General features: G+C 39.9%; 1 protein-coding gene across 9 annotated transcripts in view; it reads left to right on the top strand.

Moving 5' to 3' along the window:
• KIAA1328 overlaps positions 1–19,382 on the top strand; it is a gene marked incomplete at its 5' end in the record, with an annotated part of 172,929 nt that overhangs the window by 82,101 nt on the left and 71,446 nt on the right. For 4 of the 9 annotated variants that reach the window (XM_080574748.1, XM_080574755.1, XM_080574752.1 and 1 more), the window contains one exon: positions 6,561–6,656. The exons of 4 other annotated variants lie outside the window; for them this stretch is intronic. In XM_080574748.1, coding sequence (XP_080430874.1) covers positions 6,561–6,656 — 96 coding nt within the window. The remainder of the gene's footprint in view (positions 1–6,560; positions 6,657–19,382) is intronic. One more of the 9 variants, XM_080574747.1, reaches the window with a different exon arrangement.

Genomic DNA, 19,382 nt, shown 5'->3' with positions numbered 1-19,382 from the left:
ATAATGGCATTACTTCTTTATGCCAGAGTCCTCAACAGAGTAAGCACAGTTGTTCTGGAGTAAAGGTGGTGAATCCAGTCTTAGTCTTTTTTCTACTACTAAGAAAATAAAATAGCCATAAGAAGGACTCATGCAAAATGGCAAACCATTTAAATGCCAGCAGGGTCATTAGTTTCCTCAGACTGCTGCTTTTGAAGGCTTCTTTTCCCTTTTGTCAGAAATAATCCCAGGAACCTCAGGCGAGAGCCACAGTCTTCACATCTCAGCAAGCCGATTGTGCAATGACATGCCTGAATGGTGCATGTCCGTGGAAATCGAAGTGCCTGCGCTAGGTAGTGGTGCTGGCAAGGTAGTGAGCTAGTGACCAGCAAGTACTTGGTGAGGTCCACTCCATCATTGTTACAATTGGGGTTTAGAAAGGACAGGAACACTGGAAGTAGTCCTGCAGCACGCGGACCAAAAGGGAAGTCCCCCTGAAAGAAGAGCGCGTGGAAAAATCTTGCAAGACTTGCTGGAGACTCAGCTGTTAGTGGGACCTGAGGTGCTTAATCCTCACTTCTTTTATTAATTTAATTTTTAAAGCTTGTTTTAGGACGTGAGTGAGAAGTGGGCTAATAGTAGCTGGCAAATAATTTACTCAATAAGCCAATATAGATGGAGAAGGATTGAAGATAAGCAGAAGACCTCTGACATTTACATAATGTTTACCGAGAGCACTCGTTGTAACTTGTTTGTTACAGAAGTCATTATCTGGAGATTAACAGTAAATAGGGGAACGTAAGACTAGAATGAGAAAAAGACAAAGGGTAGAAACGGGAGATGTGCTTAAGCAGAAAAACAGGGAGATGATGTAGCCATGCTCTGTTGCTGGTATTTATGGACTATGATAATGCTATCTCAGTAGAAGCTCCCAGGAGAAGAAGAATTCATCCAGGTTATTGTTTCTTGAGAGGGTAATCTTCTCCGAAAAGCGTTGTGGAGATAATCTTTAAGTATGTGTAATGTTGGTAAGAGGGCTTTGTGAGATCCAGAGTTGATATTTCTCTCAAACTTGGAAGAAACTCTGACGTTTACTTTCTGGAAGTACGCACCTTTCCTATGCAGTGGGTGTCATGAGTTTGCTAAGTTCAGTTTCCCATCAAAGATGAGAACACTTTCTTAAAAGAAAAAAGGTAGAAAAAAAGGCTTTTATGATTTTGTGTTAGGCTGTAGAGGGGATGTGGGTAGCAAATAAAATGACTGGCAGAACAGTAGCAAGTTTGCAATACAGGTCAACGAGAGGTCCTCCTTAATGACAATAATTGTTAGGAACACTTGGAAACATTTTAAAATACAATTAATCAGTCTTGGGTTTATAAAGACTTATTATCTGTCAGATTGAGATTTCCACATAGCTGTAATTAGAGAGCTTGTTTAGGCTGCAGAAGATCTCTGCTGGAGTAGTGAAGGTTAGAGTGTGTCTGTGGCCCACTTTTAAATCTTTTTTTTTTTTTTTTGGAAGCATGTTGGGATTTGTGGGTGTAGTTACGCTGGATTATTGAGTTAAAATGAGTTTTTTTGTACATCAGAAGCAAATACTACACATTTGTAGTTCTACTAAAACGTTTTTTTTTTTTAAAGTCCTTTCATTCCTCAAACACTCTTAAAATCCTGTAACAAGATAATAACTGTAACCTAACAATTTTATATGGATAACCTTTTGTAGGCCTTACAATGTGTTCAAGCAGAAATGGCAGGTTGTAAAAAAAAATAATTGTAGTTGCTTATATTGTGATAGTGCTTAGAAGCCCAAGCTCTGTTCTTTCAAGTACAGTATGAATATTAAAGGAAAAGAGGAGATTTCTGGCCCACGCCACTGTTTTGCAGAAGCAGAGGTTGATACTTGCATTAGCAAGGAGCGTCAGCCAGGTAGTGGCATCAAGTATTTTGTCAGAGGGACCTGGTGGTCTGCTAAGAAGCATGGTACCAGTTTGGCTGCCAGGGTCCTGAGCCTGGAAATATGTACAAACTACTGAGAGAACTGCCAGGGTTTGTGAGCTGCTGCAATAAAGTAGAAACAAGATTAGGAGACTTTCTAGTTTGTGCATTTGTGTCTCTGCAAATGCGCTGGGAAATGGAAGGACCACAAGCATCAGTCCTGGAGTCACGAAGGCAGATGCTGCATGTGTATATAAACCACTGTTCCTGTCCTGTAAGGCTTACAGTTTGGGCTATAGGCAGCAGAGAAAGGAAAGAAAATATGTAGTGATGATAGGAGAGATGGCAAGACAGGGTGACCACAGAAGCATATTGCCATACATGCTTGCTGAGTGCACAGCAGTGCTCTGCGCCTGCCTCGCTGTTATCTTCCAGCAGTAGTAACCAGCAGTTGTTGTTAGCCCTAGCAGGGCTTGCTCTTCTGATTACAATCTTGCTTTTTTCCCTCTGCTTGGATTCCCGTGTAATTTTAGCAGTATTCTTATGGAGAACTGTTAGAGCAAGATAGGAAGCGAATGTTTTATGGCAGCTGAAATCCTTGCTGGAAAATGGCTTTGAGCATTCTCTTTTAACCTGAGCACTTAGCACGGTATTTGTGGCAATCAAAAACGCAGGAAACGAGGATGCTTTGTTGCAGAGTTAATGAAGAAGATTTCAGCGAACACAAACCCTCAGTCGTAGCTATGCTAGCGATCAGAAGGTGCTTATTTTCCCATCTTTCAATAAGTTCTTACTTGCTTGTGCACTCTTACGAGAGCATTTTCCATACGTGACAGATGAGGCACGGAGGAGGGGGGGGGTCAGTGGGATCACACGCTGGGTCCCTGGGGAAGAAACAGAATCTTTATTTGTTGGTTGATATCGGAAATGAATTACTTAAGGGCATGCCTGTGCCGTGCTTTGGTCGGGTACCTGAGCCTGCTCCAAATGGGCTGATATGTTGTACCGCATAGTGGTATTAGCTCGGCTCCCAGAAGCAGTAGAGCTGCATCAGTAATTAGTTCTTCTCAGCAAGCTTAATTAGCAGGCTCAAGCAGATACTGCACTGACATGGATACTTAGCTCCTGGTTCCCGAGCCAGCTTAAGTATGCGTGCAAGAGCCAAGCGCTGTGCAGTGTGGACTTAAAGTTTTGTCATGTCTGTTGTATTTCATTTACAGAGCAGAGTTTGTCTCTTTTTAAACTTCTTTCCTCAAGCTGTTTTTACAACCAATGCCCTTAAAGATCCCTTGCACCTGTGAGAAAAAGTGCTGCTTTAAACAAGGCCAAAACACGTCTGATTAGAGAATAATCTTTTTGATTAAAATCCATTGGTTAATTTTTCAAATGAGTTTTCATTGTTTTTATTACTTTTTTAAAAAAATCAAATCCCATTTCAGTCATCTTTTTAGGCAGGAGATGATTTATAGAAAATGATCTGAGTGTTTATTTGAACATCCAAATGCAATAAATCTGCTCAGTATTTCAATAGCATGCTTATTAATAGAACACATTATTCTGTTCAATATTGCGTTGTCTTTAAAATTTAGCAGAGCATTAGTAGTAATGAAACTAGTTTAAATCAATATATCCCTGTTATGAAACCATCTACGTGAGGAAGAAAATTCAAAAATGTGCATATAGCACGACAACTGGATGATAATTTCATGAAAAGGTCTTTAGGAGAGACTTTCAGGGAAATTTTAATATCCTAACTTAGGATGTGTGTAGGTCACAATGTATTAATTTTAACAGAAATATTTTCAGGACTAAAAAAATTCACTAAAAAGTACTTTGATTGCAGAGAATGAAATTTTGGTCTTACTGGCAGCAATGAAAAAGCTCCAATTCATAGGAGTAGCCTTTATAACTACACAAAATGCAATGACTAAAATGAGTATTGTGAATATGGCCCAGAAAATATCACAGATATTTTTCTATTCAGTTGCAAAAATTCTGTGGAAAAAAAACAAATACACAAAGAAAAACTAAAATTAGATTTAACATTCTCAGCTTGGCAATCTCGCGTTTCCATTAAACGTACGGGCCAGAATTTTTGTACTTAGCCATCTAAAATTAGACCCCCGAATAAAAGACCTGATTGTAGAAAGTGCTTAAGCTCAGTGTTTGTGGAGATGCGCATCCTAGTTCTGGTGGTTTAATTTTAGTTTTCTTGGTGGGTTACTGTCACTTCGTTGGACTCAGTGTTGCCACAAGACGTCTACTTCTCTTGACTTGAGCGTACAAAGCGCCGGTGAAGTGGGTGCAGGAGCATGCCCTACCTATGTGGTGTGCCCTTGCAGCACTGCCAGTGGTGGAATTGCGATGCTGTGATACAGGATCTGCCTCGCTGCTGAACAACAAAACCCAAGCCCCAAACAAGAACCCTCTTCCCAAGCTCTGCCGACGCTGCCACGCAGAGGAAGGAGTGTGCTCCCCTGCGCTCTGTCATCCTCTACCCTTGGAAGTGAAGCTCTTCGGGAAGCCTTGTCTCGTGGTGCTTTGCGTGAGGTGGGAGAGTAGGAAACCAGTGCAAATGGGTATCTAGAGTTGTGGAGAGGCTGAGTGATTTACTGTTGAGATATCAGCAGAAGAGACAGATGAGTGACAGCGTTCCTGCTCGTGAACTCACTAGCTCTTTCCCTTCCCTAAGATGTTGAAATGTAATGAAACTTAAACATTTTTAAACAACTTCCAGATTAAATTTTAATAGGAATGAAAAATGAACAATATTCTTACAAGTAAGAAACGGTCTTCATTATTTTTTAAAGTCTGTATCATAAGGAACAGCACTATTAATAAGAGCCCTGAGTTTTTTATATTATGTATACTGTTCAGATAGAAATTTAACAGGGAATTTTAATGAAATGATGGCAGAAATCACATTTTTATTACATCCCTTTGCAGAATATTTCCTGTGAGACCAAGATAGAGAGAGGCCAAAATTAATGGCTTTTCATAGGAACTGAGTGATAAGTTATGGAAAGCTTATAAAGATAATAATTTTAGGCTGCTGTTTGGATAGCTAAACAGCCTTATGGAGAATTGCTGCTTAATAGACATATCATGGGAATTAAAGACATTTGGCTGTTAATTTGTATACATATTTTGGTATGGGACCATAAAGAGAGAAATTCAGTTTATACTTGGTTTGCCGCTCTGCAGAGGGAGGGGAAGGATTTGCTCGCTGGATAGTTCCTGTCGTTCAACCATGTAAGAGAACACGGAGAGCTGTCAGGGGGCTGCCTCTCTTCCCCTTTTTTGCCCCTCTTGTGGTTTTTAATCTGAACGTAAGAGAGCATGATAAGATCTTACCATGGTTTTGTTCTCATTAAAAATTAAAGAAATTGTTATTTTGGGAAATGAGAGTTATGTTTAGGGAAAATAAGCACCAAAAATATTTATGAAAATCTAAGCAATCTAGCATATTATGTTGACTTAGAGTCAAGCTTGTATTGCCCACTTGGCAAATATATTTTACCATATTGCCGTACAACTATAATAATAAATGAACATATACTAAAGCCCCCTATCCACTATGGCAACTGGCGTTTTAGAAGCACTTCACGTGCTCGCTTTCCTGTATTTTAAATGCAGATGTTCATCCAACTTTTAATACCAATGGGAGGCCCTGTTCAAAACCTGCATTAGAGTGAAGCACAAGGTGGCAATAAACTTAATTCGGGCTTTTATCTTTCTTGGTTCCACCTCAAAGCTTTTAAATATTGCAGTTCTGAAGTGCGAATTTCTTTTGTGTGAGTCATTTCTGCGAACACCTGTGAGCGGCTGGGTTTAATTGGCCTACAGCTGGCGCTGATTGTGTGCGCAGGGGCTGGGGGAGGCACCGCCTGCTCGGCTGCCTTCGCGGCGGGCATCATTATCTGCTCGTCTTCCTTTTCAGCTCCTTTTTTCTTATAGGCAGGTTAGAAAGGTTTAGGGATTAGGGACTGGAAATAGAAGGGGCTCCGGCGAGATTTGATGCTTCTTGGATGAAGTCATTTCGGCAAATACATCTGCATGCATCAACACCTTATTGAACAAGTCGAGCGCAGATTTGCTAATCTCGTTAGTCGATTTGCAGTACTTCTGTAGCTTTCGTAGAGGTGACGGTGCCAAGAGCTGGGGAGGCTGAAGTGCACGGCAGTGACAGTGGTGTGAAAGAAAGGAGCAAAGATTTTAAGCATCCCCTCTCCCTGCCACCCGTTAGCAACTTAATGGAAGGTATCCCCCTCTGTACGGCCAAAAAGAAATAGTCCAGTTTTGTGCATAGACACTTTTGATGGGATGACGTGGGTTTAGTCATTGGTGGTCTCATTTGCATCCCAGCTTGTTTGATCTTAATAAGTTAGTTTAAATTATCAGTCCTTTAGTTTTCCTAAGTGTCTCATGCGTGTCTTACTTTGGAACAACCATTGCTCTGATTTTGATTTCTGTAAGTTAAATTCAGAGTTAGGTGCTGGAATTATAAACTCATTTCACACAAAATACTACTCCACACCACTTGTTTCAAAAGTATGTATTTAGGAGGAAATGGTTTTTTACCTGTTGTTGCTTTGTGATAGATTAGTACAGTTTTCTACCTGTAGGTTCATTGTGCTTTGCAGATGAAGATGAATTGTGCAGCCTGCATTGGAGAAGGAATGATAGAAGGGAGAAATGTAGCCAGATCACCTGGACTAATCCAGAACATCCTAGAGGTTGTATGTCCTAGTGCTAAGGAGAAGAAAATAGTCTCTGTATGGGATATTTTATTCACAACATGAGCAAAGCAGGGTTTCTAAATCTTAATTGAAAACTGTGAACAGCCCCGAGCATATAAATATGCCTTTTGGATTATAATACGCCTTGTAGTCTTCCTGTGTCCATTACAAATGGATTGTAATTTGGGAAACTGTGTAATTTGTGTATCCAGAGAGTTTGTTGCATCCTCTGTTGCTGAGTGTGTTTCTATTAGGCACACGTTGTGTGTGGCCTGTAGGGGCCCTTGATGCCACTGCATTGAGGATCCTGTGTTTGGGGGCTTAACAGCCTTCTGCAAGGTGAGATTTACTCTAAAACAAAAAGACTGTTTAAGTGGCCGTGAAAAGTAAGGAAGTGCCTTTCCACTTTCATATGAAAGCAGCACTGACCCCAGCTAGATTTCTTCTTTTACATGGGCCACAGTCTTGTTGATGACTGACTTCCTTCCAGTAAGAGGCACACAACTCTTCACTTTTGAAGAAGCAGAATTTCAAGAAATAAATGCGTGCTGGATGCAAACAGGATATTGGAGAAGGAAGTTAATTCAATAGCCTCTCCCAACTTAATCTTTCTGTTCTCCTCTGTTGCTCTTTATCTGGGGCTCACTTCTACTGTTTATGTTAAGCTTGTTGCTTCCCTTTAAAATGTTTTTCTGTGCAGCTTTAGCAGAGTTTCATACTACAGGAAGCAGCATTACCTAAATGGAGAAATGGCACAAACTGGAAGAAAGAAACAGTGACTGCTCTGGGACCAAATTTGAGCCTGATGCTCTGTTAAAATATGTGAGCATTATTTGTGAATTGTCATTATTTGACAGCGTTCACAAGGTGGTGTAGCAGTAGCCTTCGAACTTCAGTGTGACTTATTCAAGTTTCCTATTTGTGTTACCTGACTTTGTTTAATTGGAATACATTAATATCGCAGACACTTTGCCTTCTTCTAACCAGATTTAGGGCTGAGAATGAGTGGAAAGGTCTTATCTTAATGAAAATGAATTTTCTTCTGTCTGCACAATAATGCAATAAAATGATCGGCCTTTTTTTTTTTTTTAAGCTGTTAATTGTCTGCATGTGTAACGCTACCTAGCAACATTTCCAGCAGTGCCGTTCTAGGGCCCTGGTGTTGGTCAGAGATTTTTGGAGAGTGCTGAAAGATAACGTTATTAGTAACAATTAAGACAAGTGTTTTTTTGTGGCTTGAAGAAGGCTCATTTAGCAAAATTTCTCCAAGGCAAGTCACTGAACATTTACAATTGTTTTATTTATTTTGCAGGAAAGGAAATTATTGGAGGGAGGGAGAGGAACTGCAGTGTACCTTAGACCCCGCACAGCAGTGCTGCTGGAGTTAGCAGCAGTCCGAGGCACCCGTAACGGGGCCAGTACAGGCTTGAGTGCAGACAGGTGGGATGTGGGCTTCATGTACTGTAAGGGGCGAGAAACAGCTACCCCGAATATTCTTCTTACAGTAACTGAATGCTTTAGTTCCTGAATTAATTAATCAAAGGCCCTAGACTGCAGAGTCATTATGAATAGTCAGAACATTTTCAGCTTGGTGCTTTGGCTCATCAGTCTGGCAGGCACTGAACTCTGTCAATCCCTATTGAAGTTGTGCCAATCTTCTTAGATGAAGCTGATTGATGTGAGCCCTTTCCTCACCATTCATTTGGACAGCCAGACTGTGTGTGACTAAATTTTTGGCCATCACAGACATTCAGATGAATTCATTTTGATTAGTTCTAGTTGAGACTTTGGGGAAACATGAAAAGTGAATTGCCATTCTTTTCCTCCCTTCCCCCATGTCATTCTCAAACTCTTCCCTTGTCCATCCACAACCACTGTGCTCATGCATACATGTATGTGAATACACATGCAGCCATTTCTGTTGCTAGGCACTAATCCGTGGGTCCAGGCAGAGTTCAAGAGCTTTTTTTTTTTTTTTAATACTAATTGCCAAACTATTTCTTTTCTCTATACAACACAATATTGGAAAATGATGCTGTTTTCTCAGTGGCAGCTTTTTAATGCTTGTTCTGTCTTCAGTGAGTTGCTTTGCTTTTTCTGCTATCTGGTACAAATTTAGTGTAAATTAAATGACCAGTTCATTTTCTGCGCTCCATAGGCTGCAGCAAGTAATAAACAGCTTATGTAATCTCCTAATCATGAACTCAGCCAAAAAATGTCATAAAACTCTGCAGTTTACAGCACCTCGCAATGATTTCTGTAGCCTGCGGAAACCATATATTATGAATATTGTTTGCTGTGTTTTTTTTTTTTCATTTGAATTGTCATCATCCTCCATTTTCAGGAAAGAGAAAGACTTTCCTTTCTTATTTGATCTTCTGCTTTGAATCCGTATTTGTTGTCTCTGTGTGTGTGATTGTTAATTCTACTTTGTGGTTGTCACTTTATTTCATTGAATTGGAGAAATGAGGTGAAATTCAGAAATGTGAGAGATAAATAAAGCTCTTCTCTACCCCTTCCCCTTTCCAACTCTGTCCTCCTAGTTTCTGGTCTTCTCCCAGATTTCTTGTACTTGTTCATCTAGCCATTGTGTTTTCAATCTGTGTGTGTGACCAAACCTTTCATCATTCTTCACCTGCTCCCGTTACAGGATTTTCTTCTTCCACATATATATTTAACATTTTTCCAGCCTAAATAGCATGAAAGTTAGCAAACCAAGGAAGAAGTCTTCCATGAGAAGTGATGGAAGCCACCAAAAGCATTTTTATATTCAGCCCTTACTTCCTGTTTCATCTTTTTTGTTGTATCCTATATAATTGTTTTCTGCTCTTTGGTGTTAACCATACTGTATACTAAGTTTTTTTTTTTTTAAATTTGTCTTTTAACCTTTTCACTGGTGTTGTAAATTACAGACTATCATTAATACATCTTAATTCTTTTCTTTTTTTATTGGTAGTACTTTGAAAGAGTGTTATAGAACAGCACGCTCTGTTTCAGTCGCCGTGATATGAAATAGTGTTGAGCATTTTCTTCTCAAACCCTTTTAGAGGTAATGTTTCAGTCTTCATGGTGCTGTCATTGATGCCACCTGTATCTCTGCCAGTCTTCCTTTGTGTAATGTGTTGAAGAGAATTGATTTGAACAGAATGATAGATGTAGTCTAAAAGTTACTTTGGGGAAACATCTTAAGAGGATCTTACGGTATTGGAAGGGTTAGAAGCAGGTTTGTGTGCCTTCATGTAAGGCAATACTGGCTTGGGATTCTTTTGGAGGGCTTCTTGGATAGCCCTTAGAAGGGTAATTTGCTGCTCCCTTACAGGTGATCGATCCTCCGCCTGAGGAAACCAGTCCTCTTAATTGTGTTCTGTGCATGTCGCTGTTCTCACTTGCACTTGTAGCTTACTTTACGTGTTTAAATATATATTCAGCTAAAGTGGTTCAGCTTGGGCTTGAACTAATAGTGCTGATACCGAATGTTCTTGACTTTGAAATTGGTGAAAGCCAAGAGCACCCAGCTCCTCAGCACCTTCCTAAAGTACTAATTGCTATAATGTCAGCCATGTATTTTATATGGCCAGCAAAAACTGTCTCTTGGTAAACCTTATTTTTTCCTTATAATTTGAGCTAAGTAATTGCTTGGTGCAATTTGATGGAATTGCACTGAATTACGATATTTTAAAGTAACAACTGTATGTTCAGGCACATCCATTTTATGAAGGTAAATAAGCTTTTAAAATGAGCTCAGATGCTGTACAACATAGCCAGGATTCATCCAAGAGAAGTAATGCAACATGCACTGAGGAAGAAAAGTAATGGGGATAGTTTCTGAAAAGGAATTGCAAATTCTGCTTAATGAAAAAGGAGAGAAATCTGGGCTCTCTTGTTGTGGAGCAGCAGATACTAACAGAGAAACCCACATACCCTTTTCTGGCTTGTCACTTCCTCTGGTGCTCTTGCAAAATACCTTGACAGAAAAATTTTAAATACAATTTTAAACGCTTGGGTAATATATAGAGAAAGACAGAGAAGGAGGAAAATGAGAGTGTTTTAACTACCTACAGTTCTGGCACCCTGTCTGCTTGTTTAATTACCGTAACACATTTGACACACTTGAAAACTTTTGACTTAAAATCTTTGTGTGTGGGGTTATTTTGTTTTGTTTTATTTTTATATGGAATGATGTATTTTATATTTTTTCCTCTGGATTGATCAGTCACTTTTATTTAGGCTTGATTGCTGTAATACAACTGATGGTTATTTTTCTTTTTAATGCTTAGCCCTTGCCCAAGGTGCTTTAAGGGAGGAGGAATAGATCAAAATAATAATTTCTCTTCTCCTAACATTAAGATATGAGTTTTTAAATGACTCAAGCCAATTTATTGCAGGGTAGATTCATTGTGGATACGCTCAAAATCTATCTGATTGATTGACGATGCTGTTCTATTGACATATCTGTTCCAAAAGAGAATGTGGGATAATAGGATGAAGATTTGATGAATACCCTTTTTATTTAGAGAAAATTATGTTTTGGTGCATTTAGTATATTTGTAATATAGGAAAGACTTTGAAAGTTACCTTCAAAAAGGTGACTGTAGGAAGGTTTCCATTGTTGAGATCAATCCTCGTGGGAACGGAAGGTTTTGGAACTGCTCCAGTTCCAGAGAGATTCTACTGCTGAAAAAACACAAGAAAAATACATTTCTATGGGTTATGCAGTCTGAAAGTTTTTTTTAAAAAAAAACACACATAAATACTTTCATTTTAATTTGGCTTATAAATAAGTCGTATGTACTCTTTTGGAACATGACTGAATAAAGTTGGTTTTGTTTGTTTCCTTTTCCTAAAAATGTTTATAACTTTTTAGATCTCCCTTTTACAAGCAGGCAAGCCTGGCTCACTCATTGCCCTTATGAAGTGGAAGGTGATACCTACTTTCAAATTCTTCCATCTTACATAATTATTTGTATAGCATTTACTAAATCAATGTTGTGGCTTAACCCTAGTAGGTGCCTGAGCACCCTACAGCTGCCTGCTCACTCTGCCCTCCCAGACCAGTGGGATGGGGCTCAAAATCGGAAGTGCAGAAGTTAGCAAAAAAGAAAACAGAGAAAACAAACCCATGAAAAACAAGTAATGCAGGAAAGCCCAGCAAACCAACAGTTGCTCACTACCAGCTGACCAGTGCCCAGGTAGTCCCCAGGCAAAGGCAGCCCTGGCAAACTTCCCCCCCATATTTTTTCTTTTTGCTGAGCATGGTGTCATATGTTGGACTTGATGATCTTCGAGGTCTTTTCCAACCTAAATGAGTCTATAATTCCATATGGTATGAAATATCCCTTTGCCCAGTTTGGGTCAGTTGCCCTGGCTGTGTCGCCTCCCAGCTCCTTGTGCACCCTCAGCCCCCTCAGTGGCAGGGCAGCGCAAGAGGTTGAAATGTCCTTGGCTCTGTGTAAGCACTGCTCTGCAACAACGAAATCATAGGTCTGTCATCAACACTGTTTTCATCACAAATCCAAAGCACAGAAACTTCAAGCTACTATGAATTTGAAAGTAGAATTACCTGAAATCGTATGGTATAATTCCAAATAATGCATATGAACTCTTAAAATTCACAGGGAAATAAGCAAAGAGATTGTCCATGTAGTGTCACGCTGCTGGTTTTCTGAATTGGTTCTTCTGTCTCTGCCTGGGAAGCAGAAACTGTTATATTAGATTGCATGTTGACAGTTCTTTTTTGTCTTTTCCACGTTAGTTTTACTTTCTGAAGCAGAATGTCCCCAAGTTTAAATCTGAATTTGGAGCAGAGGCATGTTCTGAGTGCAGCAAGTAAGATGTAGGAGAAGGAAAAACTTAATTTTGAATTTTCTCTTTTTTTTGGTTAATGTATGGCAAAAATTAAAGGCATCTCCGAAGTTAAATCTGTTTTAAAGATGTCCGTTTCAAGTGTTTTTTTGAGTCAGCCTGCTGTTTCTCAGGGTGAAGCCTGAGTTTTGTATGGCTTGGCCTGGCATCGCCGCTAGTTAGGGTAAATTGGCACTAGGCTCTTCCTTCTGTGTTGTGAGGGTTGGGATAGGAGTTGGGATAGCAGGAAGGGTCAACAGCTGTTTCCAGGCTTTTTTCTTGGCCATCTGTTGGGCCACTTCAGCTATATCCTTAGCTTTAAGGAGCACCTAAGCTACTGCAGCATCCACATCTTGGTAAGCGCTCAGTCTGAGGTGGACATGAGAAAGCTACAGAAGCTGTCAGGTTGCATTAGCAAGCAGAAAGCAAAACTCTTGCTCTATTTCTTATGTGCCTTCAATAAGCATTCAGTAATAGTTGTAGTTTTGTCTAAAAAAATCGATCCGATGAGAATAAATGACTTGCATAAGGTCCTATGTGCAGTCTGTCAGCTGGGCAGGAAACGTAGCCAGTTCTCCAGAGTCCCAAGGCACCGGGTCTGGGTTTTCATAGCTTTATTCCTCTCTTCATTTATATAAAGATGTGGTATTTGTAAGCCTTCAGGCAGGCCCTTTTTGGGTCGCAACAAAGCTGTTGGTGAATGTGGGGACTGCAGGCAGTGCGCTGGGTAGTGGCACCTCAGCACCAAGAGCGGTTCCTCGTCTGAGGTGCTGGCGGGCTCGAGACCAGCTCCGCGGCTGGGCCACTGTTTGCTCTGACTTGCTGTGGCAGCTTTTATGTTCCTCAACAAACCTTTGAGCCAGATTATCCTTGGCTCGTCCGAAGGTTTGGGTCACAAACAGCTATGGGGCTGCACCTGTTTTGAAGGTAGTGGTGGTAGATGTAGACCTATGGGATATTAGAAGTTAGGAGTAACAACTGCACAGAAGTTAAAACACGTGAGAGGCTTTTAACCAGGAAGAATAAAGTTGAATGGTATTGGGTGATGCTGAAATGACCTGAAATGGGAATGGCCTTTAGTTCAGCTAAGTCAGGCAGGACTCATTGTGAAACACAAACCAAATGCCTAGGACAAAGTTCAAGTGAGAGATGGGATAGCTCCAAATAATGGCAGGAAACCACGAGTAAAGGCTGGGGAATCAATAGGTGTGTATGTGCATCACCGTAGCTAGCCAAATAGTAAGTCTGTCAGAACGTACACCTGGGTAAGAGCCAGGGTGAGTAAATGCTAAATTCTAGCTGCTAAACAGGCCCGGTGGTTGAATATCAGGCAGAACCCCCCTGTTTTATGATATTTTGCTGTTCATCACAGATGGGGCGAAAGTAACTGTAGGGATGATTCTGGTAGCAAACTGAGGTAAGGCAAGAACAGTCAAGAGGCCTGAAAGATAAACTCCAAAGGAAAAGCCCGGTTTTAGTCACCTCTTCTGAATGCAGACAGCAGTTCCCTTGTCGTGTGACCTAAGAAAATCCTGCATACCTCCTTAGCCTCCTGCTGTCTTGAGTAGGCTGTGCCAGGAGGGAAGTATTTCCATTCTGCGTATGCATGGGAGGATGGAGAATTCAGGCTGGAATCGAGCTCTTCAAGAGAGACCAGCTTCAAAGCGTTATTTAGCCCTTGTTGCCCCCCTTCCAGCAGTTATCATAAACTCATTTATTTTCCACCCAACTCTGATAAGGGGCTGTAGTTTCCTGTGCTAAAAGAAATCATGACTATTACTTTGTGTGACTTGGGTACTGCTGTGAGTACAGCACAAGCAGGTGCCAGTTTTTTTCTGTCAGAGAATTGAATTCAGAGGTTGTTATTGATGCAGTTGAACACATACAAATTTCAATACAAAATACGAGACTCCTAGAGTTCTAGTTAGTTGAATTGAAATAAATTCATATTCTCTTATTAAAAACCAAGAGAAAAAACTGAAATGCAACTCTGTGCATGATTCTTTTTAAAAATGAAGGCTAAGAAAATCCCAATTGATACATATAAGACATAGCTTTTTAATTTATTGCTCAAGCATATGCAAAAAAGGCATTAATTTTCAGTAATATAAAATTCTCAATGTGTAGTGCCTGGAGCTATGGTTTTGAACCTGAATTGCATGTATTTACTAAGCCATATAGCTCTGCAACGTGGAAAATGGAAGTACATTTCAAATGTGTGCAGAGATTGCCAATGCTAAAACCAGTTGTAATTTATAAGTGAGAAAAATAAAGCTTCAGATCGCAGACGAAGAGACACCTTTATTGACTTCATGTGCTTGACTGCATGAGGTACGTTCCTGAAAATAGGAAGCAAGTGCCATATTTTAAGGAATTTCAGAAGTCAAGCATCAAGGGGTAATAGAGTTGACCTCTAATTTCAGAAATCACAGGCTAACATTTGAGAGCATTTCACTTCCAAACTTTATTTAAAGCTCTGCTTAGCAATCAGTTTTATAATAGTGAGGATTTTTGGCTGGGAGGCACACCAGTTATACTGTCACCTAGCAGACTTTTCCCTTCAACAACAGAAACCAGTAGCCAAGTGTGAAATGGTGATGCTTTGGACTATGTGCAGGTATGGTGGGCTGGCCTGCTGGCCTTGGTTCACAAGTATGTTTTTGCATCTTCTATTTTTCTTTGAACCTTGTGCAAAGGATGATGTAGTTGGTGGCTTATGTTTCTAACGGGAGGTTTTTCATTCTTAGTTTACTGTCGTCTTGGTGTTGAAATATTTTAACTGGCATTTTTCTATCAGCCTCTTCCTAGAGTATCCATTATCTGTTGCTGCAGTATGTTATCTAAAGGCTGTCTCTCAGTATTCTCAGTGGGTAATTGTCAGCATGGATGCTGCTCACCTTACGAAGGTGTTAAGGAAATACAGGTTTTGGATGTATATTTACTGTGGAATTGATTCCAGCCTGTGTTCCCTCCATCTAAAAGTGAAGATTCAATACAAACACAATGCTCCTCTTTCCAAAATGATAGAACAGCTTTCAGTACAGATTTGAAAATTCTTAGAAAAATGAAAGTTAAAAATATCAGTGTTTTCCTATTAGATGAGAAGCTTCAGCATAGTGAGATAAAACTGTGTCTTGCAAGATGCTTGCTACCTGCTATTAACTGAACCATGTTCTTGTATGTCTGTTGCATCCAGTGTGAATAGAAGAAGTTTTGAGAGCATGGTAACTGCCACCAGTATGACATGAAAACAGTTAAACATCTATTTGTACATTCAGAGTGGTTACTAGCGAGCTGTCAGCCTTTACATATATATATATTTAAAAAAAAAAAAAGAGGGAAATTTAAATGTATTTTCTATGAAGCAATTTTCTTTAGGTTATTCTTAAATATCCATACCTGCTTTCTGAATACAGAATTATTAACATGTAATGCGTAAATTTGTACAAGAACAAAACGTTTTTTTACCTACTGAAATCTGAAAACAACAGGTTTAAAGCAGATGCTCAGAAACGCATCTCGGATGAATAAGGCTTCTATTTTAAGAAATAGAGCGTAGTTGTAAAAGCAAATGCAGGACAAGATTTCAGGGTAGACATAGTATCATTTATTAAACTGGACTGGTATGCCTCGGAAAATTAGTGTGGTTTAGGGCAGCCAAACATTTTTTGATGTCTGAAAAGGAAGCAGCAGATTTCAAAGCTAAATACAACTTGAGAGCAATTATAGTTCGGTTAATATCTAGTTTGGATGTTTAGGTGTTTGTCCATCAAACTGCAAAATCGTAGGTTAGCCTCCAGTTATTCAGCAACTCATTTACTTGAAGTCATGAATAAATGTCATACATAGTACTTAGGTTTTTTTTTTCAAATGTAATTGTGCTGTACGGATATCCAGGCTATTATGCGTTGTTAGCAGTCTGCTCTCATGCCTGTTAGTGTTTAAAAGCTAGAATGTTGTTTTTAACTGTGCTTGTATTTGTCTCAGATTTGGAGGAAAGGCGAGGGTTACTTTCACAGCACAAGGTGATTACTGGCAAAGCCAAGAAGTTTTTCAACTGAATTAACTCCTTTGTCAAATGGCATGTTTATTTTCAGGGAGGCTTTTAGGACAATTTAAATAAACTTGAAATACTCTGGATACTTTAGCACCATAGATAGGAGACGGGAAAATAAAGGGACAGAAGGTACAATTTTTATACTAAGGTTCCTCCCCTGCTTTACTGCTGAGGAAATGAGCTGCCACATCTGCTGTGCTGTGACAAGGTCTGGACAGGATACGTCCAGAAGACTCTATGGGAACTGGAATACAGGCAGATGATGGAATTGTTTGAGCTGTAGGCTAACTGTGCTGTCACATTTAATGGCATACATTCAGCATCATCACAGACAATACTGAGGCAGAACACAAGTATATGGAGCACCATGTTTTTTTGACTGTTCCCAGAAATGGATTTCTTATACTTATTAATTCTGGTGGTGCAGAAACACTGATTTTGTTGGTATGGATATAGCAGCAGTGCCAAGAACATGGCCATTTAGCCAATTTACAATTTAGCACTGCATAGCCAAAGCTGAATGAAAGAAGAGGCTTGAAATGTAACCAGAAGAATTTCTGGTAGATGCTTTTTGCTGCAACATTATATTTTAAGAAGTATCAGTGTAACCAGTTGGATTTCTCTTTATGTGTAAGATTCTGTTGTTTTGGATCTGGATTGCAGTTTTATTTATATTTTAAATTATTTTTTGTTAATGTTAGTGACTGAATATTGGCATTCAGATTGATAGTTAGAATCCATTTTAGAGAGATTAATTATGAATGATTTTTTAAAAAAAAGTTCATAATTCTCTTAACCCTTTGGAACCCAGAGAAGCCCTTCTGTAACAGCCTCCTATAGGGCTGGAAGAATAGAAATCTATGGGATTTGTGTACTCTGAAGCCTGGGCCACTTCAGCTTTGAATTTTTTAATGTTTATCACAGAATCATAGAACATCCCCAGTTGGAAGGGACCCATAAGGATCGTCAAGTCCAACTCCTGGCACCACACAGGTCTACCCAGAATTTTAGACCATGTGACGAAGTGCACAGTCCCATCGCTTCTTAAATTCAGACAGGCTTGGTGCAGTGACTACTTCACTGGGGAGCCTGTTCCAGTGTGCGACCACCCTCTCGGTGAAGAACCTCTTCCTGAAGTCCAGGCTAAACCTCCCCCGCCTCAGCTTCACACCGTTCCCGCGGGTCCTGTCACTGGTGATAATGGAGAACAGGTCACCTGCCTCTCCGCTCCCCCTCGCGAGGAAGCTGCAGACTGCGATGAGGTCCCCCTTCAGCCTCCTCTTCTCCAGGCTGAACAGGCCCAGTGACCTCAGCCGCTCCTCATACGTCTTCCCCTCCAGGCCTTTCACCATCTTCGTCACCCTCCTCTGGACACTCTCCAACAGTTTCATGTCCTTCTTGTACTGTGGTGCCCAGAACTGCACACAGTATGTGCTCCCCAGTCCAGTTGTGACCAGGACTGAGGGTGTCTCCTTGCATTTTTTTACCTTGATGTCTTCATCAGTAGAACAAGGATAATAGTGCCTAGTTACTGCCAGGAATATTCAGGCATGATGTTTATAAATACCTCTAAAGGTTGCAAGTTCTTTCCAAGTGCCTAGTATTTCTGCTGATTTCCTGTTGAGTAGAAAACTATGTGTATGTGGGGTTGGGGTGGGGTTTCAATCATCAGATGTCAAGTTTTGTTTTATTTTTGTAATGATTTATGCAGTTGTTAATCAGCAGCTGACTCCTCTGAGGAAACTTCAGGGAGATCATGCATTTAGAAACAATCCTGCTTCTAGTATTTTCTCTCCATTGTATTTTTCTTCCTTTGTTCTTTTGTTCTCTATTATGAAGGACATTTGCATGAAAACAAGATTTTTGTTTCTTAAGAGTTCATCTGCTCCTGCTGCTTATTCCCCACCTGGCCATAATCCTCTGTTTGTGACATCTCAATTGGTGGCTGTGCAAATGATTATGATGTCAAAGACAGGATTATGACTTCAGGTGAGAAACAAACAGCAGGAACAGGTGAACTCAGGAGAAATACACATCTCGACTTTTCTCTACCCATTTTTATGCTAAAAGCACAGGAGAAATGCAGGCAATAGATTATGTATGCATATAGAAAATAACTGATGTATAAGCGAATTGTACCATGCTAGTGAGTAACATGAGAAATCGATTCTTAAAATTGCCTTCAACTGTTCTTATTCTCTAGTTTTGTTTACAGAAAACTACAATGGTGTGAAAATATCCAATGACAGAGTGATTAGGACATAATTTTTTTAATTTTATTTTTGCAATGTTACTGCTCTTGTAAGAGATGTATCCCTCTGTATCCCTCTGTTGTAACACAACATCCTTAGTTGGATTAAAATGAGGTTTGATTAAAAATATAAAAAGAATGACCTAAACTGGACTATAAATGAATTAAGTGGGATCTCTGATGGGAGTGGGGTTTTGGAGCAGATCACTCTTTGTGAGATAACAAAGGGAGGTTCTTGGAACTGGCTGGGTTCTGCTTCAGGTTTTTTCGTCTATTTAATGTCGCAGTTCATTTTTGTTCTGGAGGAACCCCACCCCCTGCTGCCCCTGCAAGCCATTTCCCTAAAGGTTTTTGCAGAATACCTCCTTTTGAAATTTCTTGTCAGCAATTGGAGTGTTATGATGATAAATAGCTTGTATGGGTCTGCAATCGTCTGCTACTGTGCACTGACTAGTGGGAGAAAGAGATTTGCTAAAAAAGCTTTGCAGGTATGAGTATAATGCACAGGGTGTGTGTGTGTTGTAATGCTGGTTGATGCATCTAACACCAGAGATTTTTTCTTTGGTAAATTTGTAGT

The sequence above is a fragment of the Anser brachyrhynchus genome, assembly GCF_964034855.1.
Source record: "Anser brachyrhynchus genome assembly, chromosome: Z".
Lineage (NCBI taxonomy): Eukaryota > Metazoa > Chordata > Aves > Anseriformes > Anatidae > Anser > Anser brachyrhynchus.
This window is presented reverse-complemented; position numbering and strand designations above follow the sequence as displayed.